This window comes from Gopherus flavomarginatus, chromosome 2 (assembly GCF_025201925.1).
Source record: "Gopherus flavomarginatus isolate rGopFla2 chromosome 2, rGopFla2.mat.asm, whole genome shotgun sequence".
NCBI lineage: Eukaryota > Metazoa > Chordata > Testudines > Testudinidae > Gopherus > Gopherus flavomarginatus.
The window spans coordinates 274,863,228-274,888,863 of record NC_066618.1 but is presented as its reverse complement, the minus strand read 5'-3'; the positions used below and the strand labels follow the sequence as shown (position 1 = coordinate 274,888,863).

At 45.7% G+C, this 25,636-nt stretch overlaps 1 protein-coding gene across 1 annotated transcript in view; it reads left to right on the top strand.

Annotated features, from left to right (window-relative positions):
- Positions 1-25,636, top strand: part of EIF3H (eukaryotic translation initiation factor 3 subunit H) — a 127,652-nt gene that overhangs the window by 85,363 nt on the left and 16,653 nt on the right. The window contains exons 3-4 of the mRNA XM_050941160.1: positions 23,746-23,913; positions 25,431-25,530. Of these exons, the coding sequence (XP_050797117.1) occupies positions 23,746-23,913; positions 25,431-25,530 (268 nt within the window). The remainder of the gene's footprint in view (positions 1-23,745; positions 23,914-25,430; positions 25,531-25,636) is intronic.

Genomic DNA, 25,636 nt, shown 5'->3' with positions numbered 1-25,636 from the left:
ATAAGAATCTGAAAATGTTAAAGCAGTACCAGACCCTGCCGTCACAAAACCTGTGGACTTATTGCTACTGCTACAATGATCATTTTCCTCCCACCCCACACACGCCTTTCAAAATCCATGGGTCCTATACTTACCTATCACAGCATGCGGTGTACCTCATCCAGTGCATCAGCTGGCCCAACAACTACTACAAAGGTGAAATTAGGCAGTCACTACACTCCTGAATGAAGAAACTCTCAGAAAAATAAGACAAACACTTTTCACAAAAGATCACTCCATATCTTGCCTCTCAGTCCTTGTCCTTAAAGGAAATCTGCACTATATCTTCAAAAGACATGCCTGGGAGCATAAATTCATAACTCTGCTAGACGCAAAAAATCATGGACTCAGTAGAGATACTGATTTTATCTGATTACAACAATCTGTAACCCACTAAGACTATGTCTACACATACAGCGCTGCATGCATCTAAGGACCAGTGTGCACGTGCAGTATATCTGGTGAAGATGCGCACTGGCGACAGGCATTATAAAACCACCTCCCCAAGCAGCAATAGCTATGTTGGCCGGAGAAGCTCTCCCACTAGCGTAGCGCTATCCACACCAGTACTTATGTCAGTGTAATTTATGTCACTCGGGAGTGGTTTATTTACACCCCAACTGATGTAAATTCTGCCAACATAAACTGTAGTGTAGACATTGACACCTCTGTAGTCATAGGATGAAGCAGAGTTAGGCTATTACCACTTCATTTTGAACAGTGTATTGCAACATGTGTTAACTCCTTATGCTTAACAATCAGTTCCACCATGTATTTAGTTGTGACTCTGATTACTTTTCCCAGATGGGAAGAAGAGGTCCGTCCGTGTAAGCTCGAAACCTTGTCTCTTTCACCAGTAGAAGCTGGTTCAATAATAGATATTATCTCACCTACCCCTGAGACCAGCACTGCAAGCTATATAGTTGCTTAAATAAATGTAGATAGCGAATGTACCTTCCAAGGTAGCAAAAAGATGTACCAAATCTAGTGTAAAGGCTCTCTTGAGTTTTGTAAATCAACATGTTTTAATGGTTATATCAACCAATGAGAATGCACCTTTCTTTAGAAAATAATTTAAGTGCAAATAGAAAAGTTGATTAAAGTGGGTAATTTTTACATTGAGGCTTTCCACATAATGTATATAGTGTTGATTTACATCAATCCACCCTGTTTTGGAGTTGGCAGGAATGCATGCTTAATAGAAAACATCGCTGATGTTTCCTTGGTTCTTCATTGGGCACTCTTTTTTACTGGGAAATGGAATATCATTTTCTACTTCTTTTACAAGGAGATGCTGAATTGTCACCTGGCAATTTTTAGTATGGTCATTTATTGATACCATGAACAGGTTATGGTGCCTGAAGCTATTTTTATTGGTGAAGATCTTAACATTGTGTCAAACCATCTATAACCAAACTTAAAAAAAAATGTAGCAAGCCAAACAAGTATTAAATACTAATACTAGATATGGATAGTACTTACCTGCTCCATAAGAGTTGAGGATTAATTGGTTAATGTTTGTAAGGTGCTCAGAAGATGTAAAGATCTATGTAAATGGCAAGTAAAATTATTTTAAAAAATACTTGCCAGAAAATCAAAGCAGAAAACATTTAAAATTGTTGCTAACATCTATTCATAGTTACTTGAAGATGGTTGACGGTGAAGAAATAGTGATAATTGAATGCACCTGCTGATAATTCAAACTTCCAAATGTGACTTTAAAATGGATGTCTGGATTTTCAGTGTCTTAAAACAGTAAAAAGGGGTCCAAAATGCTGCAGTAACACATCTGTAGGTTTGTATTTATAGACTCAGACTTCAAGGCCAGAAGGCACCATTGTGATCATCTAGTCCAGTGGTCCCCAAACTATTTAAGTTGCACCCACCTCAACCTTAGGAGCAGTTGTCAGGATCTGGGCTGGGGGCGGGGCCACATGCTAATAGAGAGGGATGACATCTGCACACCTTTGATGTTAGAAGGGCATTTCTTTTCTACATAGACAGGGCTAAACAGTTTCATTTGTTACTCTAACTATTTATGGCCATAGCTGACAAATGAAGGGTCTCCTGGTCTCTTCTCAAAGAATTTGATCTCGGGAACTTCCTGCATTTCTCTGCTTAGCAAAGCGATGACATGTTCCACAAGATTGCAAGCAGCCTTGTGGGATTCTTTGTGCAAGTTCCTATCTAGGAGATCAGTAGAGCAGCAGCCTGGTTCTTAAGTTCACACATTCATGTCCATTAGTCAGTACTCCAGAGATAATGCTAAATTTGGACAAACTGTACTCCATCTGTGTCTACGTGAACTCCTATCTCTCCTCCTCCTTTACAGCTAGAAACACCAAGAGTGGAATGCAGATGTGTAATTGTATGGGGAGACGTCAGGAAACCCAGTAAAGTGCCTGAAACCACTATGCTAAAAGCAACCAAGCCAGCAGGCTTAGCTTAACCAAGAAAGGAGAGGAGGAGGTTTTGGGTGCCACAAAAAGGGCAGCTTGACCCCCACGTCCTTCCTGATAAGAATTATATTGAAGTTGTTGATACATGCATTTTAGAAGAGCAGGATATGCCTCAGGAATGTCTATTGGGGCCTCAAGGCTGCAAACTCTGGGAAAAACTCACACCTGGTTAATCAATAATCGGAAGGAAGTCTCTTGCTTGACCATTAGAACTGCTTGCTTAAAAGTTTTCTTTAAGGGAAATTGTAGCCTGGTCTACACTATGCGTTTAAACCGAATTTAGCAATGTTAAACCGATTTAACCCTGCACGCGTCCACACACCGAGGCCCTTTATAGCGATATAAAGGGCTCTTTAATCCGGTTTCTGTACTCCTCCCTGACGAGAGAAGTAGCACTGAAATCAGTATTGCAATGTCAGATTAGGGTTAGTGTGGCCGCAAATGGACGGTATTGACCTACAAGCGGTATCCCACAGTGCACCATTGTGACCGCTCTGGAAAGCTATCTGAACTTGGATGCACTGGCCAGGTAGACAGGAAAACCCCCGCAAACTTTTGAATTTCATTTCCTGTTTGGCCAGCGTGGAGAGCTCACCAGCACAGGTGACCACGCAGAGCTCATTAACACAGGTAACAATGCAGTCTCCTGAGAATCGAAAAAGAGCTCCAGCATGGACCGCACGGGAGGTACTGGATCTGATCGCTATATAGGGAGAGGATTCCATGCTAACAGAACTGCATTCCAAAAGACAAAATGAAAAAACATTTGAAAAAATTTCCAAGGCCATGATGCAGAGAGGCCACACCAGGGACTCAGTACAGTGCAGTGTGAAAGTTAAGGAGCTCAGACAAGCCTACCAGAAAACCAGAGAAGCAAACGGAAGGTCTGGGGCAGGACCAAAAACATGCCGCTTCTACGCTGAGCTGCATGCAATTCTCGGTGGTCCGCCACCAGTTCCCCACCCTTCTCCGTGGATTCTGAGGTGAAGGTGGTAATCTCAGCCATGGCTGAGGATTCTGCGGACGGGGAAGATGAGGAGGACGAGCTTGCAGAGAGCACACAGTACTCCGTTCTCCCCAACAGCCAGGAGCTTTTTCTCACCCTGACAGAATTACCCTCCCGAGCCACTAGCCCAGACAATGAAGCCATGGAAGCGACCTCTGGTGAGTGTACCTTTGTATATATAAAACATGGTTTAAAAGCAAGTGTTTTTTAATTATTAATTTGCCCTGAGGACTTGGGATGCATTCACGGCCAGAACAGTTATTGGAAAAGTCCGTTAACATGTCTGGGGATGGAGCGAAAATCCTCCAGGGACATCTCCATGAAGCTCTCCTGGAGGTACTCCAAAAGCCTTTGCAGAAGGTTTCTGGGCAGGGCAGCCTTATTCCATCCTCCATGGTAGGACACTTGACCACGCCATGCATTTAGCAAGTAATCTGATATCATTGCATGACAAAGCCTAGCTGCTTATAATCCCGGTGTTTGCTGGCATTCAAGCAACGTCCGTTCTTTATCTCGCTGTGTTATCCTCAGGAAAGTGATATCGTTCATGGTAACCTGGTTGAAATTCAGGAATTTAATTAAAGGGACAGAGATGGCCATTCCTACTGGGCTGTTTGCCTGTTGCTTAAAAGAAATCCTTCTTTGCAGGTAGCCAAGCAGGGGGAAGGGGGGCAGGTGATTGGCGCTGAGCTTTTTCGCGTTTGGCTAGCAGGGATCTTCCCTGCTACCAGCCACGTGGGGGAGTGGGGGAGGGGGTGTTTAGGAGTGATCTTACATAATATCAGCCACGCGGTGGGAGGAGAGGTAAAGCGATCATCCCAGAGAATTGGATGGGGGGGGGCTTGGTTTCTTCTGCTGCATGTTAACAGGAAAGAAGCAGCACTAAATGGGATTTGCTTGGTATTTGGGAAAGGAGGGCACTATGTATATGAAGGCTGCAGAAGCTGAAAGATAATGGCTTACCATGGACTCATGCAAGCTGAATTCTGCTGCCCGGACCTGCGTCTGTGAGATCTCTAACACCAGAGCCGCAGGCACTCAATATTAAGATGCAAAATGCGACCTTGTAGTGAAATCACATGTGCTATGTAAGGTGAATAGTGTTGTTCACCGTAAAAGAGTATAAGCATTGTTCTGTAAAATGTATCTTTTTAAATACTTCTCTCCCTTTTTTCCCTCCCTTATGCAGCTGCAAATTTTTCAAGCCTCTCTACTCCATCCCGAAGGCTATCTCAGATAAGGCTGCAGAAAAAAAAAGATGCAAGACAAAATGTTCTCGGAAATCATGGAAGTGACACGCAATGAAAGAGCTCGTCTGCATGACTGGAAGGACGTTGTATCAAATTACAGGAAAGATGCCAATGAACGTGAGAACAGGAGGGACGCCCGAGATGAGAGGTGGCAGCAGGAAGATCTGAGGAGGCATGACGCAACGCTGGGGCTGCTGCGTGATCTGACATCCTCTGACGTCTGGTGGAGCTTCAGGAACTGCAGCAGGATCACAGAGTGCCGCTGCAGCCTCTGTGTAACCCTCACCCCTCACCATGTTTCATATCCTCCTCACCCAGATGTGTAAGAACACGTGGGGGAAGGCTTCGTGCACCCGTCCACTTCACCCCCGTGGACAGCCCAACCAAAGGGCTGTCATTACTTTGAAATTTTTTTAGTGGCCTTTTCCTTCCCTCCTATCCTCCTCCCAAACCACACCCGGGCTACCTTGTCAGTTCTCTCCCTCTTTTTATAATGAATTAATAAAGGATACATGATTTTTAAATGATAGTGACTTTATGTCCTTAGAAAGCAAGCTGGAGTCGAAGTGGGAAAGTGGGTTGCTTACAGGGAATGAGTCAATCAAGTGCGGGTGGTGGTGAGGAGGGTTCATCAAGAGGAAACAAACACAGCAGTCACACCATACCCTGGCCCTTGATGAAACTCATTTTCAAAGCTTCTCTGGTGCGCACCACTTCCTGGTGTGCTCTTCTAATCGCCCTTGTGTCTGGCTGTGCATAATCAGCGGCCAGGTGATTTGCCTCAGCCTCCCACCCCGCCATAAAGGTCTCCCCCTTACTCTCACAGAGATTGTGGAGCACACAGCAAGCAGCAATAACAATGGGGACATTGATTTGGCTGAGGTCAGAGCGAGTCAATAATGTGCGCCAGCGCGCCTTTAAATGGCCAAATGCACATTCTGCCACCATTCTGCACTTGCTCAGCCTGTAGTTGAACAACTCCTGACTGCTGTCCAGGCTGCCTGTGTATGGCTTCATGAGCCATGGCATCAAGGGATAGGCTGGGTCCCCCAGGATAACTACAGGCATTTCAACATCCCCAACTGTTATTTTCTGGTCTGGGAAGTAATTCCCTTGCTGGAGCCATTTAAACAGAGTAGTGTTCCTGAAGATGCGAACATCATGAACCCTTCCTGGCCATCCCACGTGGATGTTGGTGAAACGTCCCTTGTGATCCACCAGTGCTTGCAGCACCATGGAAAAGTAACCCTTGTGGTTTACATACTGGGTGCCCTGGTGCTCCGGTGCCAAGATAGGGATATGGGTTCCATCTATTGCCCAACCACAGTTAGGGAATCCCATTGCAGCAAAGCCATCCACTATGACCTGCACATTTCCCAGAGTCACAAGTTTTCGTAGCAGCAGCTTAATGATTGCTTTGGCTACTTGCATCACAGCAGCCCCCACAGTAGATTTTCCCACTCCAAATTGATTCCCAGCTGATCAGTAGCTGTCTGGCGTTGCAAGCTTCAAGAGGGCTATCGCCACTCGCTTCTCAGCTGTGAGGGCTGCTCTCATCTTGGTGTTCTGGCGTTTCAGGGCAGGAGAAAGCAAGTCACAAAGATCCATGAAAGTGCCCTTACACATGCGAAAATTTTGCTGCCACTGGGAATCATCCCCAACCTGCAAAACTATGCAGTCCCACCAGTCTGTGCTTGTTTCCCAGGCCCAAAATCGGTGTTCAATGGCTAGAACCTGCCCCATTACCTTCAAGATCTCCAAAGCGCAGGGGCCCGCAGTTTGAGAGAATTCTGTGTCCATGTCTTCATCACTCTTGTCGCCGCGCTGCCGTAGCCGCCGCCTCCTCTCCTGATTTTGCAGGTCCTGGTTCAGCATAGACTACATGAGAATGCGCGAGGTATTTACAACATCTACGATTGCTGTCTTGAGCTCAGCAGGGCCCATGCTTGCTGTGCTATGGCGTTTGCACAGTTCACCCAGGAAAAAAGGCGCGAAATGGTTGTCTGCTGCTTTCACGGAGGGAAGGGTGAGGCTGTACCCAGAACCACCCACGACAATGTTTTTTGCTCCATCAGGCACTGGGATCTCAACCCAGAATTCCAAGGGGCAGGGGAGACTGCGGGAACTATGGGATAGCTACCCACTGTGCAACACTCAGGAAATCGACACTAGCCTCGGTACATGGACGCACGCCGCTGAATTAATGTGCTTAGTGTGGCCACGTGCACTTGACTTCATACAATCTGTTTTACAAAACCGGTTTATGTAAAATCTGAATAATCCCGTATTGTAGACATACCCTGTATTGTATTGTACAACTGTCATTGGATATATAAATAAGGGGGAAAAGTTTGAGGTAGTGGGACTCTTCAGGGCTGGACTCTCCCTCTGGATGCATCTTGTGTTCCCCACCAGCAGATGGGCTGCCGCTGTGCCACTTGAGAGCCACACTCAGCTTTGGTAATTATTGAGGGTTGGGGTTGTTTTACTAACCTGTTGAGGATGTGTGTAAGTGCTTGAGACTAAGTAAAGTTTAGCTTTAAGTGAAAGCACTATTGTGTTGTCCCGTTTGTGCCAGCCATCTGCCAGTCAGACGTCCGTGTCTCCCCTGATTTATTTCCTGACACCACCTCACATAGAGTAAGTTACCAAAAGTTTTGGTTTGAAAGAACGCCGGGTAACACAATCACTCGAAGAAGAAAAAGTGGTTAACTAACTTTTTGTAGCCATGTTGTTCTTTAAGATGTGTTGCACATGTCTGTTCCTTGGCCCACTCTCCTGTCCCTCTGCATTGGAGTGTCCTGCAAGAAGGAACTGAGGAGCTTCATGGGATGGAGGGCCCCTTATGTTGTGCATGATAACGGAGGGCTCTGATGGGTACCACTGAGGGAAAAATTTCCAACGACTGTGCATCTGGCAAATGCATGCAAAGAGTGGAATGGACATGTGCAATAGATTTTAAAGATCAACAGTTATGAAAGGTTAATAATAATTTTATACTCTTCAAAAGAGAATTCAGTCCTATTTGGACAAAATGTAGTACCCATTCATAAACATGTTTTGAAAGTGCTGAGTAGCGTGTTAATAATGTTGAATAGGGCAATATTTACTGTCCTTTGAATGGACTAATGGTCAAGTTACTAAGTTTCTACGCTTGTATTGGAGGTATCAGTGAGAAGTGGTGAACTTTTATCAGTAGTATTGGAATAATGGGGATTGCTTCTTTCAGACTTAATTTGCGTGGGGTGAGATAGGAGAAGAGAATTGATGTAGTCCAGATTTATATTAAGTACATGGGAGACTATGTGTGGAGGACAGTTTTCAGGTAATCTGTAGCCTTTGTAATTGTCTGCACATTATTAAATAAAAATCCATTTTTAATTCTTAGCATATGCATTTGAAGTTTCCTTGAACAAGCATCTGTTAAATTTTGAGTGAAGATTGTCTGAAACATGTAATATAGTTTGGTAAATATTTAATAGATAAATAGGAGAAACCTGAGTTTTGTGCTGCGAAATGATGGGGCAAATCCTCTATAGTTCATAGCATTTTTTTAATACACTTGTCACATGGTAGTAATTCAAAAGAGGTTAAACTATTACCTTAAAATACTACTCCTTTTCACACTGCTGTTGGAAATAAAATATTGTAGCTATTTTTCTGTATAGCTTCACTAGGATGACCAAAATAGAACTTATTCAAGTTGTGAGAATTTGATAAAATGAGTGAGACATCACAAAAATTGTCATCACCTGCATCTCCTAATATAATAAACATCTGTCCTTCTTGTAAAGAATACTATAGTTCAAGTTGTTTTTGTTAACATGAAGCTTTAGTTGTTCTTTGAGTGCTGGTCTGTATATGTACTCCACTGTGGGTGCGTGCACTCCTTGCAGCTGACCGGAGAATTCTTGCAAATAGTGTCTGTTTGCCTGCAGCTGTGCCCAACCCCTCTTCGTTGTTCTCACTGAGGGTATATGGGGCAGTGTGGAACTACCAGTACTGCCTCTCCAGTTCATTCTTACCTCTGCATGGCCTGAGTTGGAATCTCCAGTGTCCAGAACCTTTCCTTCTGCCCTCTTTGTCTTCAAATCTGTAAATATTTCTAAGTTTAATACAGCTATTCTTTCTTCAGTGTAGTCAGTGTTAGCAATTTTAATAGTATACTTAGTAATAGGCACACTCCCTAGCGTCTCCAGGACGGGACTTAGATTATGCAGATTTATGGGGCTTTAAAAACTGTCCCTTGTCCCTGCTGCTTCTCAGTCAATGATGACCACCAGTGCTATCTGTACTGCCTTGGAGAATTTCATATGTCTGCTGCGTGTAATATCTGTTATTCCTTTCCCAGCTAGATATGTCAGGTGTGAGAACTCTGGCTTAAGAAGTACCTAATGGAGAAAGTAATGAGGCCCCAGTCAGACCCAGGCCTGGACAGACACCCCCCACCATGACCTGTATATTGACCAGAGTCATAACAGAGCACATTGTGACGATGCACCGCATAATGCTTTATAGAAATATGCTTATGAGTGTAAATATGATATACATGGCACATCTAGCATAAAACATTCCAGTTAACATATCTTTGCAAAGGTTATGATCTACTGACTGTGTTCATCCTATTTGTATGAATGTATCATTCTTGTATCTGAATCTGGGAATATAAAATATAATTCTGAGGTCCTATTGTAGTTACGCAAAGTGTGGGCCATTAGTGGTGGTTTGGAATCTTGATGGCTCCCATTAACCAGGACAATTGGTTGTAAATGGCTCTGTTTACTTGTAAGTCTTCCTGTATATGTCTGTGCTGGCAAGTGGGTAATGAAGTCTTACAGTGACATGTGATCTTGGCACCTGAAGTGGAATCCATGTTTAACCTGGTGCTTTTCCATTTAGAAGAAAGGATGGGAACCCAGAGAGGGGCAAAGGATCCCCGCCTAGTGCCAAAGAGATATTAAGGGGTGGAACAGAACAAAGAGGGCAGCAGTCATGAGAAATCCCCTAGCTACCACCTGAGCGGAACAAGGACTGTACCAGGGGAAAGGATTGGGCCTAGACTAGAAGGATGCTAGTCTGTCAAAGAAACTTCTTGGAACACCTCTGAGAGTGAGACTTACCTGCATTATTTCCTACTGTGTTAGGCTTGGATTGCATGTTTTGTTTAATTTTGTTTGGTAATTTACTTTGTTCTGTCTGTTATTACTTAGAACCTCTTAAATCCTACTTTTTATATTTAATAAAATCACTTTTTACTTATTAATTAACCCAAAATATGTATTGATACCTGGGGAAGGGGGAGCAAACAGCTGTGCATATCTCTCTATCAGTGTTAATAGAAGGTCAATAATTTATGATTTTACCCTGTATAAGCTTTATGCAGAGTAAAACGGATTTGGGGTTTGGACCCATTGGGAGCTGGGTATCTCAATGCTGGAGACAGGAGCACTTCTTAAGCTGTTTTCAGGTAAGCCTGCAGCTTGTGGGGGACGTGGTTCAGACTTGGATCTGTGTTTCCAGCAAGCAAGCATGTCTGGATCAAACAGGGCAAGGTACTGAAGTCCCAAGCTGGCAGGGAAAACAGGCTCAGAGGTAGTCTAGGCACATCAGGTGGCAGTTCCCAAAGGGGCTTCTGTGACCCAACCCATCATACACATCTTCTAGCATATGGTGTGAGGCAGAAGCAGTAACTCCGGGTTCTTTGTTGGGTTTCCACCATGAAAACAAGGGTCACTCTCATAAGCACAAGAGTAGAACCCCTTTGAAATCCACTCTGACAAGCTCAGATCCCTCCCCAGTTCTGTCCAAGTTGGGTGAGACTTCGTGCCCATGTTATGAGGACCTTGACTGTCCTAAGCTTCGTGGTAAAAAGGCTCATAGGAGCAAAGCTCCCCAATTTTTGGACAGTGCACCAGTCAAAGGACTGGAATCAGCTGTGTCATGCTATCTGGAGTGGCTCGAGAGTGAGAGTACCAACCTCAGGACAGACTGTTAAGAAACAGGGTGAAAATTCCAAATTGATTGTGAGTTGTATACTTAGATTTCATCAACCAGGTTTCACCTGTATTCTTCCTGAGGCATGATGCTTTCAGCAAAGAGAGCAGACTTTATTCCCTCAATCAAGCATTGGTATTTTAACTGCAGAGAACAAAACAGATTAGAAAGTCACCTGGACTGTTTGTTGCCATAGCTGAATAAGTTAGAGGACAAACTGTTTCTTCCCAGAGACTCTGTAAGTGGCTCTCTGTACCTTGCTTTTAGTTGACACACCTTCCTTCCCCACAAGGGATAAGGGTTCACTCTTATGTGAGAGCTAGCAGCTTCAATAGTATTATTTCAACAGGTACCACTGCTTGATATTTGCAAGGCAGCAATGTGGAGTTCCATCCACACAATTCACAAGAGATTACACCTTTGTCCAAGCCTTCTCCATTGATGCCTCCTTTGTGGACAGCAGTTCCACAAGCTGCCATACCACTTCTGTCCTCACACCTACCTTCCTTCTTTCTGAGTACTGCTTGTCTGTCACTGACAGTGGAATACGTATAAAGACCAGCACTTGATGAAGAAAGGGAAGTTATTTATCCTTTGTAACTGGAGTTCTTTGAGATATGTTATCTGTATTCCACTACCCAGCCTTCTTTTCTTGTGCTTTGGATCTTTCTGATTCGCAGGAAAAGAAGGAATTGGAGAGGCAGTTGTTCTAACCACCTCTTATCCCCTCTGTGTGGAGTACAAGGAGAGTGAGGGTGCAGGCATAGACACTAATTGCAAGAATTCTCTGGTCTTAGTTGCATGGAGTCCATGCGTATCCACAATGAAACACAGATAGGGATCACATATCTCGAAGAACAAAGGGTAGCTAACTTCCCTTTTCAGTCCATCTCCATGCTACTAGATAAATTTGGCTTTGGATGGGCATTTGCCAGAGCGAACTTTATCAGTGAATGAAAAGTCCATGATAAAGTAGTCTTGCCTCAAACTTTGATACACCACACATCAGGTAGAGTACCCTGAACACTGGCAAGCAGATTTAGATAAGGATATAGTACATATCTCAATTATTTATTGGGATATGATGCAATTTAGGACGTGTACAGAAAAAAATTATTGACCTAAGTTATGTTCGCTTACAGCTGCCAGAGTAATTAAATCACTTTTGCATGTCCACACTTTGCTGTTTGTGTCAGCAATGTGCGTCCAAACCAGAGGTGGTAGTATCAACTGTACTGTCAGTGTGCGGAATTGTGGGATTGCTTTTGAAAGCCAGTAGCAATCGATGTAAGCAATACAGTGTCTATACGGAGACTGCGTTGACCTAACTACATCAGGATTAATAATCTGCCTCTCATGGAGATGGAATTAAGTTGACTTCCCGGGACAGTTACATGGGCAGGAGTGAAATTTTAGTGTAGAGACTTACATAGTTAGGTCAACGTAAGCTGCCTTTTCTTGCTTCCTTAAAAGAAATTTCTTTTTACGAACTTTAGAAAAAGATTAGTGTGTGAAAGGATGGAGAGAAGATAAATGTTTTTAGTTCCTGATCACTCAGCAAGAGCAGACTTTCTGTTTGAAATCTCGCTCACTGAGAGCACCTCATGAGATACACATTTTTGTGAGGGTCCCAGGAGACAGTGATCATACACTCTTAATCCAGCACATAGTACTTCAGTACAGCACAAACAGAATAATGCCGAACAGTCAGTTTTTGTGTACTTCATGTTGACAAGGCTTCTTAACTGATTTAAGTTTCTTTAACAATATGTACGTTATGTTTCAGTGAAACAGGTAACTTAATCCAGTTGTCTGTATCTGTACCCCAAAAAGTCATATTTCAGTAGTCAGATAACTCTTTTCACTCTGAAACTAATAATATGGTTATAAATAAAGGGCATATTTGCAGTCTGGTTTGGGAAGCAGTGGAACACCCTCCTCCCCCCCCCCCCCACTCCATACACCCAAATAATTTGATTCTAAAGTATGAACACCTGACCAGTGCAGCTGAGTGACTTGCCCAGATTCTTAACAGATCTGAGGGCTAGCTGGTCCATGGTTAACTCAGTTAAGGAAGTGATGCTTTACAGAATGATGGAAACAATGTGAAGAAATAGTGCTGATTATACCAGCGCAGACAATTTGGGGGCTATTTATTATGTAGTTATGCAACCTGACATTTTTGTTGGAACCCTAGCTGCTGCTAAATGTTCAAACATGCTTTTGTCTGTGCTTAGTAAAAAGTTACTTTTTCTTTCTGATAGGGACCTTTCCCCGTAATTGATTTTTACTTATGTAGTTATTTTTCAGAGACAGAGTTGCTAGCTGTGGATACTTTATCGATCCTTTGAGACTTTTCTACGCAGCATACATGTTTCCTGCATTATTATTTATCTGCTAAAAATAGTGAAATCGGGAAGTGGTGATTTGCAGATGTGGACAGCTGTCCGTGGATGCTTTTACTTTTCCTATTGTCACAGTTTTCGGATAACTGCATCTGTTTTCCTCCTCCCTGATCCACCAAGGGCACCCACCACAGGCTTCCAGCTCCTAGCCGTCACCACTCTTGGGCGAAGACTCACATCTCACTGATTGGGGGTTCTCTGAAGCTGCCTGTTTTGTGATAGACTAAAAGGCCAGCATCGGCACTTTGCTTTCTCACCCAAGGCTATGACCAGTGTATTACCCGCAGTTATAGATTACCGCACAACTCTTTCTGAGAAAGCACAATTATTCTTATGGTGAAAACGTTAGAGAAAACATATTAAACACAATAAAAGAAGCTGCATGCATGTTAAAAAGCCTACATGAGGTCAGCCCCCAACTCCTAACTTGGGTTCTGTGGTAGGTGTCAGTCTTTCAAAACCCAGAACTGGATTTTCCCTGTATCTACAAAGTCATAACTGTCTCAGAACCAGAACCCTGATTGGGCAGTTCAGCTGTTTCTTTATATAGCTCAGGTGTTTGATCTTCAGTCTTTGAGCTCACGTAATCAGAAGACAATGACCTATTCCTCAGGACATAGCTTCAAAAAAGGGTTTTTGCATAACGGGCGATGGGGAATTTGCATGATCTCTTCTTAGGTACTCCCCAGGAAAACCATCACACTCTTTTATTGTTCCAAAAGTCCATTCTTGTCTGGCACATTTTCATTATAGTCTTTTGAACTCCCTAGCTCACATCACATTGCTCCCCTAGAGAGGTTACACACAATACCGGCACACAATAATTAGCATACTTTGTATTCAGTACAGTGGACCCCAAAGATACCTAAACTTCATTCAGTAAGGTCTCACAAGTTTATTGCCGGAAATTGCCATATCTGTCACACCTATTGTCTGCTAAAAGCCATTATTTACATCCCTCTGTTTCTAAAAAGGCAGAGTTTGAGAACTTCTCTTGGAAGCATTGGTCTCTCCACAGAATCACCGATTACCTTCCAGATTTGCACTGAAGAGTATGGGATATCTTTACTCATGCTTGTGAAGGGTCAGAAGCGGAGAGACTCTGGCCCTGCCTCTTCCCTTCTGGCTCTGCTGTACTGCCTCTGCTTGCCACCTCTGTTTGGGGTGGGGAGGGCGCGGCTGTGTCCCACCTCTCCCTCACTGTACCTGCTCATAAGCCAACCCCCTTCTCTGATGCTTCCTTTTTTTACTAAAAAAAAATTTGGCTCATGAACAAGTATATATGGTAATTACAAAGAGTGGGAGGGTGTGGCAGATGATCTTTTGGCCACAGGACAACTATAAGCAGGCTTTGGCGTTTACAGTTTGCGTGCTATCTGGCAAGTTGGAAGAATATTTGCTCACTCCTGAGAAATGTGCGCTAATATCTTCAGCCAACGTGGATGGGTTTATTTCCCTTCCTGCCTTCAGACACAAACTTATGTCTGAAGACTTAGGGGTACATTTCGAAAGTGATCCTCTACTCTTGCTTATTATGTAGCCACCTTATGCTGTGGCGGTTATATTTCCACATGTACACGGGAGTTTGTTGGTTTAAAAGAAATGAAACAGGAGTAAACTGAATTTTGCAAGTTGTACAGCCCGCAAACATAATTTTAAAGAATTTGCCTATGGATTGACTAATAGTATCCGTTCATTTGATTATTTCACTGAAATCTAAAACTGTTGATTTTAAATTGCTACTGTGCCTCAGAGCTGACCTGCATTGGAAGCTTACATTGGCATACAGTGGGGTGAAAAATCCCCTCCCCACCCCCCCCAGAGATGTATGCTGACCTAACTCCCAGTGCAGACAGTGGTAGATTGACAGAAAAATGCTTTCGTCTCTCCGGGGGTAGAGGGGTGGATTATCTCTGCAAACGGGAGAAACCCCTTCTGTCAACGGAGTAGAGTCTACACTGAAGGGCTATAGTGGTGCAGCTGTAGCAGTTTAAATGTAAACAAGCCATCGGTTATCTGTTCAAAATGCTTGAATTGTGATGAAATGATAATCCATTATACATTTTTTTGTAATTAGAAAGATTGCACCACATTAAACATTGCTTAATAAGATAGTATTACATAAAGGCAGTCTGCTTAAATGAGACACTTAATGGAAACAATTTACTCGTTGGCTACATACAATGCAATTCTTCTTCAAGGATTACTTATATGTATTCCACAATAGGTGTGCGTGCTCGCCATGTGCACTGATGCTGGAAGTTTTTCCCCTAGCAGTACCCATAGGGGGGAGTGGCATATGCCTGGCGCAGTATAAGGGGAGCTGCATGCTTCCCCCACCCTCAGTTCCTTCTTGCCGCTAGTGAAGGTGCATCAGAACTGCTCTGCTCCAGCTTTGCTGTAGCTCGTCCCCAGAACTGTTCATTTAGTACCTGTAGTTAATTAGTGTAGTTAACGAGCGCTGGGATTTAAGTCGTGCGGTTCTTGTCGGCGTTCTACACCAAGAAGTGACCTGCGCACAGACTGTTGCACTGCTTGGGAGAAACCCATATCAGTGAGAGATGCAAGATTTGCAAATTATTTAAGCCTCGGAACGAAAGAGAAAGGGACATTAGGCTCTGACCCATTCTGATGGAGTCAGCGTTGACCCTGACCCCGGCATGCTGCTCTGAGCTCGTACCGGGCACCGCGGTGTTGGTATGCAGTGATCCACCGGTGCTATCGATCAGTCAGCACTGCTCCCTATCCGCGGGGAACACCAAGAGATCCAAGAAGACTCCCTCTTTACAGTGGCACTGAGGGAAGTCTGGAACAGAGGCTCAGCCCATGTCGGGCAGTCCTTGTTCCCCACTCACATAGAGCACAGTAGCCCAGCCTCTTCGGAACAGGCCTCTCTGGATGTCCAGATGCTGTCCATGTCTGAAGCCCTCTAGGCAGCCCAGGACGTCTTGTCCGTGCCGGTGCCCGGAGTGCTGCCGATGTCGGCTCCACGCTCCAGAGGCAAGCCTCTGCTGGGATCTCCACAGTCACCCCTTGCTCAGTACCGGTCTTGATCAAGAGAACATTCCCGATGTCGATCACCGCCCAGCGTCTGCTCAGGGCAGGGTCCATGTGGATTGCCCTCGATGCTGACCAGACTCTCAGGCTGGGATCCATCTGGCTGGGACTCGCAGCACCAGTCCTCCTCAGAGAGCGGACATCTACGGGACCGCGGCGGACGCTGTCATCAGTCCTCGTCCTGGAGAGGGTACCGCAGTCGGTCACAGCATGGTTATCAACACCCTTCTCACTTGGGCTCCTGCTCCAAGTTGCTGCCAAGGCACTGCAGCCCCGGGCGACAATCGCCAGCACCTCGCCATCACAGGTCTGCCTGTCGAGGCCATTCGTGGAGCAGCTGTTACCGTCAGTACCGGTCCTCCACATCAAGATCGCAGTCTGGTGGCTGTCGCAGATCCCGGCACCGCCATTCTCCCAGTCAAGAGACAGCAGCAGCTCCTACGCCATCCCAGTCTCCATTCATAGCCGTCCTTCGACAGGCCAGACCGGTCAACCCAAGGAGCCGGCCCCACAGCAGCTGCAGTGGTACTGAATGTGGTGGGCACCGTGGTCTCTGGGAGCTCACTAGGTGGCTGGAGTTAGGAAGCACTGTTGGCCTCCCTTTCCAGACCCCCGACAAAAGAGTCGGTGGGATGCTCGTCCTCGATACTGCGCCCGGAGTCCAACCAGATGGTGGATCCTCCGGTGCTAGCCAACACCCAAAGCACTGCACCAACCTCTTTGCCCCGCCTCCCTCCAATCCCACAGGAGGACTTCAGGGTCCACTAAGAGCTCTTAAAGAGGTTGGGAGCAAGCCTCCACCTCCAGGCAGATGAGACTTCCTGTTCAACGTGTTGTCCCGATCAGCACTGGATAGGGTGGCCTTGCTGCTCCATGAAGGGGTAGCTAAAATTTCAAATGCCCTATGGCAAACATTGGCCTCGTTGGCCCCTATATCAAAGGCAGAATGCAAGCACTTTGTACCCACTAAAGAGCATAAGTACCTATATACCCACTCGGCGCCCAACTCCCTGTTGGTCGAGTCAGTCAACCGCAGGGAACGACAGGGTCAGCCAGCCCTGATCCCAAAGAATGAAGACTCTCTCAGAAACTGGATTATTTCGGAAGAAATATGTGTTCATCTTTGAGCTTCCAGTTACAAGTGGCAAACCATCAGGTCCTCTTGGGTCGGTACTAATTTAATCTGTGGGGCTCTTTGCCTAAATTTGAGGTCTCCCTCCAGGAGCACGATAAGAAGGAGTTCAGGTCTCTGGTGGAGGAAGGGGCAATGGCAGCTTGGGCTTCCCTGCAGGCTGCCTCGGATGCTGTGGGCATGACCGCCCGTTCAATGGCCTCCGTGGTGTCCATGAGACAGGCATCATGACTCCTGTTCTGCGGGCTCTCCAGCGAGGCGCAATCCTCCATGCAGGATCTTCCATTTGATGGGAAAGCTCTGTTCACAGAGGAAACAAATACAAAGCTGCATGGCATGAAGGATTCCTGCACAACCCTCCAGACCCTTGGTCTCTATGGGTACATCTACACTACGGGATTATTCTGATTTTACATAAATCAGATTTGTAAAACAGATTGTATAAAATCGAGTGCACGTGGCCATACTAATCACATTAATTCGGCGGTGTGCGTCCATGTACCGAGGCTAGCGTCGATTTCTGGAGCGTTGCACTATGGATAGCTATCCCATAGTTCCTGCAGTCTCCCCCACCCATTGGAATTCTGGGTTGAGATCCCAATGCATGATGGTGCAAAAACAGTGTCGTGGGTGATTCTGGGTAAATGTCATCACTCATTCCTTCCTCCGTGAAAGCAACGGCAGACAATCATTTCGCGCCCTTTTTCCCTGGATTGCCCTGGCAGATGCCTTAGAATGGCAACCACAGAGCCCGTTTTGCCTTTTGTCATTGTCACCGTATGTGTACAGGATGCCGCTGACAGAGGCGGTACTGCAGTGCTACACAGCAGTATTCATTTGCCATTGCAAGGTAGCAGAGACGTGTACCAGTTGTTCTGTACCGTCTGCTGTGCTATTGTAAATTGGTGATGAGATGGCGGTTATCAGTCGTTCTGTACTGTCTGCTGCTGTCATGGGTGCTCCTGGCTGACCTTCGCTGAGGTCGGCCGGGGGCGCAAAGACAAAAATGGGAATGACTCCCCAAGTCAATCCCTCTTTTATGATTTATCTAAAAATAGAGTCAGTCTTGCCTAGAATATGGTGCAAGTGTACTAGAGAACCAGTGTATCATAGAACACAGCCGCTCTGTGTCAGATCTCTCAGAAATGATGAGCTGCATGCCATTCACGGGGGGTGCCCCTGCAACAACCCCACCCGTTGATTCTCTTCTCCACCAAGCTTTCTGGGCTACCGTGGCAATGTCCCCCCATTTGTGTGATGAAGTAATAAAGAATGCAGGAATAAGAAACACTGACTTTTTAGTGAGATAAAATGAGGGGGAGGCAGCCTCCAGCTGCTGTGATAGTCCAGGCAGGACATTAAACGGTGGGGGGGAGAGGAGCCGAGCATCCCGCTGCTATGTTAGTCCAGGCAAAGGACCAGCAGCATGCAGTAGACATAGGGCGACATATAAAAAAGTCAAGCAACGATTTTTTTCCCTTTTCTTTCATGGGGGGAAAGGGGTGGTAAATTGACGACATATACCCTGAACCACCCCGGACAATGTGTTTGACCCTACAGGCATTGGGAGCTCAGCCAAGAATGCAAATGCTTTGCGGAGACTGCGGGGACTGTGGGATAGCTGGAGTCCTCAGTACCCCCTCCCTCCCTCCATGAGTGTCTATTTGATTCTTTGGCTTTCCGTTATGCTTGTCACACAGCACTGTGCTGTGGACCCTGTATCGTAGCCTGGAGATTTTTTCAAATGCTTTGTCATTTCGTCTTCTGTAACGGAGCTCTGATAGAACAGATTTGTCTCCCCATACAGTGATCAGATCCAGTATCTCCCGTACGGTCCATGCTGTAGCTCTTTTTGGATTTGGGACTGCATCACCACCTGTGCTGATCAGAGCTCCACACTGGGCAAACAGGAAATGAAATTCAAAAGTTCGCGGGGCTTTTCCTGTCTACCTGGCCAGTGCATCTGAGTTTGGATTGCTGTCCAGAGCGGTCACAATGGTGCACTGTAGGATACCACCGGAAGGCCAGTACCGTCGATTTGCGGCCACACTAACCCTTATCCGATATGGTAATACCGATTTCAGCACTACTCCTCTCATCGGGGAGGAGTACAGAAACCGGTTTAAAGAGCCCTTTATATCACTATAAAGGGCCTCGTTATGTGGATGGGTGCAGGGTTAAATCGGTTTAATGCTGCTAAAATTGGTTTAAACGCATAGTGTAGACCAGGCGTATGTCCGGCTCCGGCAAAACCTAAGTTCAGACCGCAGCAGACTACAATCCCGACCGCCCTCTCGAAGTATGAGGCCACCCATAGGAAGTAACGGGACTATAAGAGACGCCCTCACAGGCAATCTTGTCCTGCCCCCCAGCCTGGATCCTCCAAGGGCAAGCAGGCAGGGAAAAGGTGATTTTTGACAGGACGCTCGGGGGCAACCCACTAGTCCTCGTCAGGGATCCAACTCCAATAAAGCTTCCTTTCTCCAACCGGTTTTGTGCTTTCCTCCTGGAATGGTCTCAGCTCACTTCGGACCGATAGGTCCTCAACACCATCTCCTGGGGTTACACCCTCCAGTGTACCTCCTCCCCGCCCAACCCTCTTGGGGGACCCCTCACACAGAGCGCTGCTCGAGCTGGAGGTGGGGCGGCTCCTTGGACTAGGAGCGATAGAGGTGGTGCCCGAGGAGTTCATGGCTATTACTCCTGTTAGTTCCTTATCCCAAAGGCCAAAGGGGGTTTCAGGCCCTTACTGGACCTACAGGGTCTGAACCAGCACATGGTGAAGCTCAAGTTCCACATGGTCTCCCTGGCCTCCTCCATCCCCTCCTTGGATTCCAGGGACTGGTATGCTGATCTCGATCTACGGGACACGTACTTCCATATCCACATATTTGAGGGGCACAGGCGCTTCCTCTGTTTTGTGGTGGGACAAAATCATTACCAATTTATGGTCCTCCCATTTGGGCTGTCCACTGCCCCCGGAGTGTTTACAAAATGCGTGTCAGGAGTGGTGACCTACCTCAGACGGCAGGGAGTACAGATATTTCCCTATCTAGATTATTGTCTCGTCAAGGGCACCTCCCGGTTGCAGGTGAGGATCACATGGCACTCCTCCTGTCCACATGCACCACTTTGGGCCTACTGGTAAACAACACCAAGTCCACCTTAGTCCCGGTCCAGCACATAGAGTTTATCGGGGTGCTCCTGGACTCAGTGTCAGCCGGGGACTCTCTCCCGCCTGACAGGTTCAAGACCCTGTAAGGTCTCATCGACTCGGTCACAAGGTTCCCAGTGACAACAGCCAAGGTTTGCCTGCAACTCTTGGGTCATATGTCAGCGTGCTCGTACGTGATTCTTCACGCTAGACTCAGGATGAGGCCCCTCCAGCTCTGGTTGGCTTCGAATTTCTCTCAGGCCACAGACAGGATGGACAAGGTCTTCACCGTGCCGGACGCTGTGGTTACCTCCCTGCGATGGTGGTCCACCCTGAACAACATGCTCCAAGGGGTCCCATTCAGGGACATGGCCCCGTCACTGGAGCTGGTGTCCAATGCATTGGACCTGGATTAGGGGGCCCATGTGGGGAGCTTTCAGACCCAAGGTCTGTGGTTGGCTAGGACCTGACCCTATACATAAACATCAAAGAGCTCTGAGCAGTGTGGCTGGCGTGTATGACCATCCACAAGGTCTGGTTTCTAATGGACAACATGGCCTTGATGTTCTATATCAACAGGCAAGGTGGGGCCCACTCCTCTGCTTTGAAGCCCTCAGGCTGTGGGACTTCTTTATAGCCCACAACATCCACCTAAAGGCCTTTCACTTACCAGGTGCCTGCAACGAGAGGGTAGATTGATTGAGCAGAGACTTTTCCTCACAACACTAGTGGTTCCTCCACCTGGAAGTGGCCCACTGGCTCTTCCGATGGTGGGGAACTCCGCAGGAGGACCTATTCGTGACTCGGCAGAACCAGCGATGCCCCCGGTTCTGTCCCCGGGGGGTGAGGGGGAGGGCCTGGAAAGGGGTGCTATCTCCAGTGCCTTTGTCCAATCCTGGTCAGGCCGGCTTCTCAACGCCTTCCCCCTGTTCCCTCTAATTAGCAGGGTCCTGGAGAAAATAAAGTCGGACAAGGCCCGAGTCCTCTTGATTTCCCCAGCGTGACCCAGGCAGTATTGGTATGGGACCCTCATGGGCCTGGCGGTAGCTCTGCCGTGGCCATTGCCGCTCCGCCCAGACCTGCTCTAACAGGACCAGAGCTGCCTCCTCCATCCCAACTAGTAGCTCTTCTCCTTAATGCATGGCTGCTCAGTGGTTAGGTAGAGAGGAAAGGACGTGCTCAGAGCAAGTTCAGCTCATCCTCCTCCGAAGTAGACGACCCTCCACTCGCTGTGCTTATTTGGCGAAGTGGTCCCAGTTTTCTAGGTGGGCAGCAAACCAGGGGGTCTCCCTGGTGACTGCCCCAATCCAGCTTATCCTTGATTACCTTCTCCACCTGAGGGCCCAGGGCCTGGTGCCCTTGTCCATGAAGGTGCACCTGGCGGCCATATCAGTCTTCCATCCGCCAGTGCAAGGACCCACAGTATTTTCCCATGCTATGACTGGCCAGTTCCTTAAGGGTCTAGGCCGTCTTTTTCCGTATTCTAGTCCCCCAGTTCCACAGTGGGACCTAAACCTGGTGTTGGCTCGTCCCTCCAGGCCCCCATTTGAACCACTGGCCATGTGCTCCTGGTCTCACCTCTCTTGGAAGGTGGCCTTCCTGGTTGCTGTCACATCAGCCAGGCGAGTCTCGGAGCTCAGGGCCCTGACCTCCGAACCGCGATATACGGTCTTTCATAAGGACAAGGTCCAGCTCCGCCCACACGCCATGTTCTTCCCGAAGGTGGTCTCCGCCTACAACGTGGGTCAGGACATCTTTCTACTGGTCCTCTGCCTCACACATCCAGTGAGGAACGCCGCCTCCACACGCTTGATGTGCGGCTGGCTCTGGCTTTCTACCTTGAGTGATCTAAGCTTTTCAGAAAGTCCTCACAACTGTTTGTCACCTCAGATGAGCGCACCAGGGGCCAACCGATTTCCACTCAGTGGATTTCCAATTGGATCACTTCATTCATCCATTCCTGTTATAAGCTGGTGGGTGTCCCCCCGCCACCCATTGCGAGGGCACACTCGACCCGGGCACAGGCCTCATCGGCTGCCTTCGTGGCCCACGTCCCAATCCAGGACATTTGTAGGGCCGCCACGTGGTCGGTTCACACGTTCACCTTGCACTATGCGATCATCCCCCAAACCAGGGATGATACCGGGTTCGGCAGGGTTGTCCTCCATTCTAGGAACTTGTGAACTCCTATGCACCTCCAACAGATATAGCTTGGAATCACCTATTATGGAATACACATGAGCAATCACTAACAGTTACCTTTTCCGTAACTGGTGTTCTTCAAGATGTTGCTCATGTCTATTCCACATCCCACCCTCCTTCCCCTCTGTCAAAGTTGTATGGCAAGAAGGAACTGAGGGTGGAGGGAGTGTGCATCTCCCCTTATACTGCGCCAGGCAGGTGCCATTCCAGGAGTCGTGGGGGCACTCCCCCCTATGGGTACTGCTAGGGGAAAAACTTCTGGCACCGGTGCACATGGTGAGCACGCACACTTACGGTGGAATAGACATAAGCAACACATCTTGAAGAACAGCAGTTACAGAAAAGGTAACTGTTTTTTCTTAGTATAATAATCCTAACAAAATGGCTGTTTTTCTCTACTTTCTAAAGTAATGTACAAGATGTTAAAAAAGAAGTGTAAAAAATTAAAGATTAATGTGAAGAACTGCCTGACAGTTGCAGTAGGTGGCTCCGAATGGGGGGACACAATTACTGTGTGTATTCCTACAAACATACAGTTGTTTCAGTATTATATCATATTTGCATCTAAAATAAACTGTTTTTTCTTTTGGTTCCCATAAATCTGCTTTCTCATGTAATAGTTTTCAAAATTATCTTATAAGACTTATAATATTTAATACTATTAAAGAACTCAGTTATACTAATTTTACTCTTGAACAGAATGTTCCTGTCGAACAGAAATTTATTTTTGCTATGAGACACACAATATCAGAATTTTTTTACATAAATCAACAAGATAGTGAATGCAATAAACCATGTAATAGTTCGTTGATAAGTTTAGCAGTGAACTCCAAATGAGACAAGTATTCTGATTAACCAAAATAGTTTTATTCTGACTTTATCCAACAAGTTCCAATTTTTAATATTATCTGTGCTGAGTAGTGACTGAAATAAACCAATCTGATTTTATAGTTGTGAAAAATGTAACTTGCTTGGGTTTAATTGTTGGTGTTCTCAAGAAATAGTTTTTAGAAGTTTACGCTTTAACATTCTTTTTATTACGTCTAGTTCAATACCAGATGGAAATGATGCGAAGCCTTCGCCACGTAAACATTGATCATCTTCATGTTGGCTGGTACCAATCTACTTACTATGGCTCTTTTGTCACTCGTGCCCTCCTGGACTCCCAGTTCAGTTACCAACATGCAATTGAGGAGTCTGTCGTTCTCATTTACGGTTAGTATGAGGTTTTCTTTATTATTCTTTTCCCCTCTTAATATTATTACTACTATTTTTGTATTCTGTCTTTTGCCTGTAAGAGTAGCCTGGCAGGCCTTTTCAAGTAAATACCAACCCTGTGTCTACAGCAGCCTCAGCAGCAGCTAAGTCTAGACAGGGTTTCCTTCTTTCTGTTTATTTTTCTTGCTATCAGAGCCCTGATGTGTACGTTTTGGAATGCTGGAGTAGCTGCTTCATTTTTATTCCTCCATCTCCCCTCCCTTGTTGAAGGGACTGGTGGAACTAGACCAGATGTCTAAAAACGCCCGATTGCTAGAGTGTCTGGCTCTGTACGTGACTGACCAATCATAACACAAAATGCCAAATTTTTTTATACCTCTGACAGAAGCATACAAAACCTGGACTGTTTCTCAGCACAAAGATTTTTTTATTTTCTGCCTATTTAATGGTGTTTCCTCAAGCTCTCCAGACCAGATGTTCTGTGCTGTATCAGAACCGTAGGCAATTTAACAGCTTTATAGCCTCCCCCTCCCCGAACACTCACAGTTAGCCATATCTGGCAGACTTGCATATAGTTTCCAGCTGAGAAGTAAATGTAACGTCCTGAGTATCTGTCAGAAAAAATACTAATGAATACGATCAATCTTATGAGCTGCCCCAAAATTGTTTCAGTATGTTAACAATTGGATTACAGTAAAGAACAAGTTGTTAAAGTATACTTATATTGGCTGGAAACATTGCATCATCAGACCTTGATGAATTTTCCACTTGTTCAAGTCTATTTTGGTTTTCATTTTATCACCGATTGCTAAAAGTTTGACTGTGTTAAATTTCAGACAACATGAATGTTAACAGTTTTTATTCTAATATTGGCATACCTTAGCCGCTATCATGCTGCAAGTGTTAAGCTTCCCTGTCCTAGGAATTTAACAGTTTGTTTAGAAAACATTCCACTGAACTCAAGACAGTATGTCAAGAGGAAGCTAATCTTTTTATGCATCAATTATATTTTTGTCCCAAGCAATTAGACAGTTTGCCTAATATGAATTAGCCTATCACTAACCCTAAATCTCGCTTTGGTATTAAGTGATTATGGTTTAGTAAATATTTTTATTTTACTACATAGTAGGTAGAGCTGCCTTTTTGTGAGGGGAAAACCTTTATATTTCAGTGAGGCAGCCATCATATGTGAGGAGTTTGGGTAGTTTGTGCTAAGGAAAAGAAATCAGGAATTAATAAATTTTCTTAAATATAAATAACTTTAAGTACCACCTTTGCATTAGATGGGTAAATGGATGCATTACATGTAGTTCAATTCTATTTATATTTCATTACTATACTTCTAGTCAGGGGACTGCAGTCCCTGTTGTGCTGATTTTTTTCGGTTTTTAAATATAAATAAGCAATATAATATTTTTCCTAAAATGTAAACCGTCCAAAGAAATATTCAAGTAGAAGAAGACTCATTTTAAATCATCTTTGTAATTGTGTCCTTCCTCCATGCTTTGTCTTAGATCCCATTAAGACTGCCCAAGGATCTCTGTCACTAAAGGCTTACAGACTAACTCCCAAACTGATGGAAGTTTGCAAAGAGAAAGATTTCTCTCCAGAAGCGTAAGTATTTTAAAAGGATCTCTCTTCATGATCCTTCTTTTTTTGGGTGGGGAGGGGGGAGGATGGAGGATGGGAGGAGGGGGAGGAGGGTTAAAAGGAGATTTTT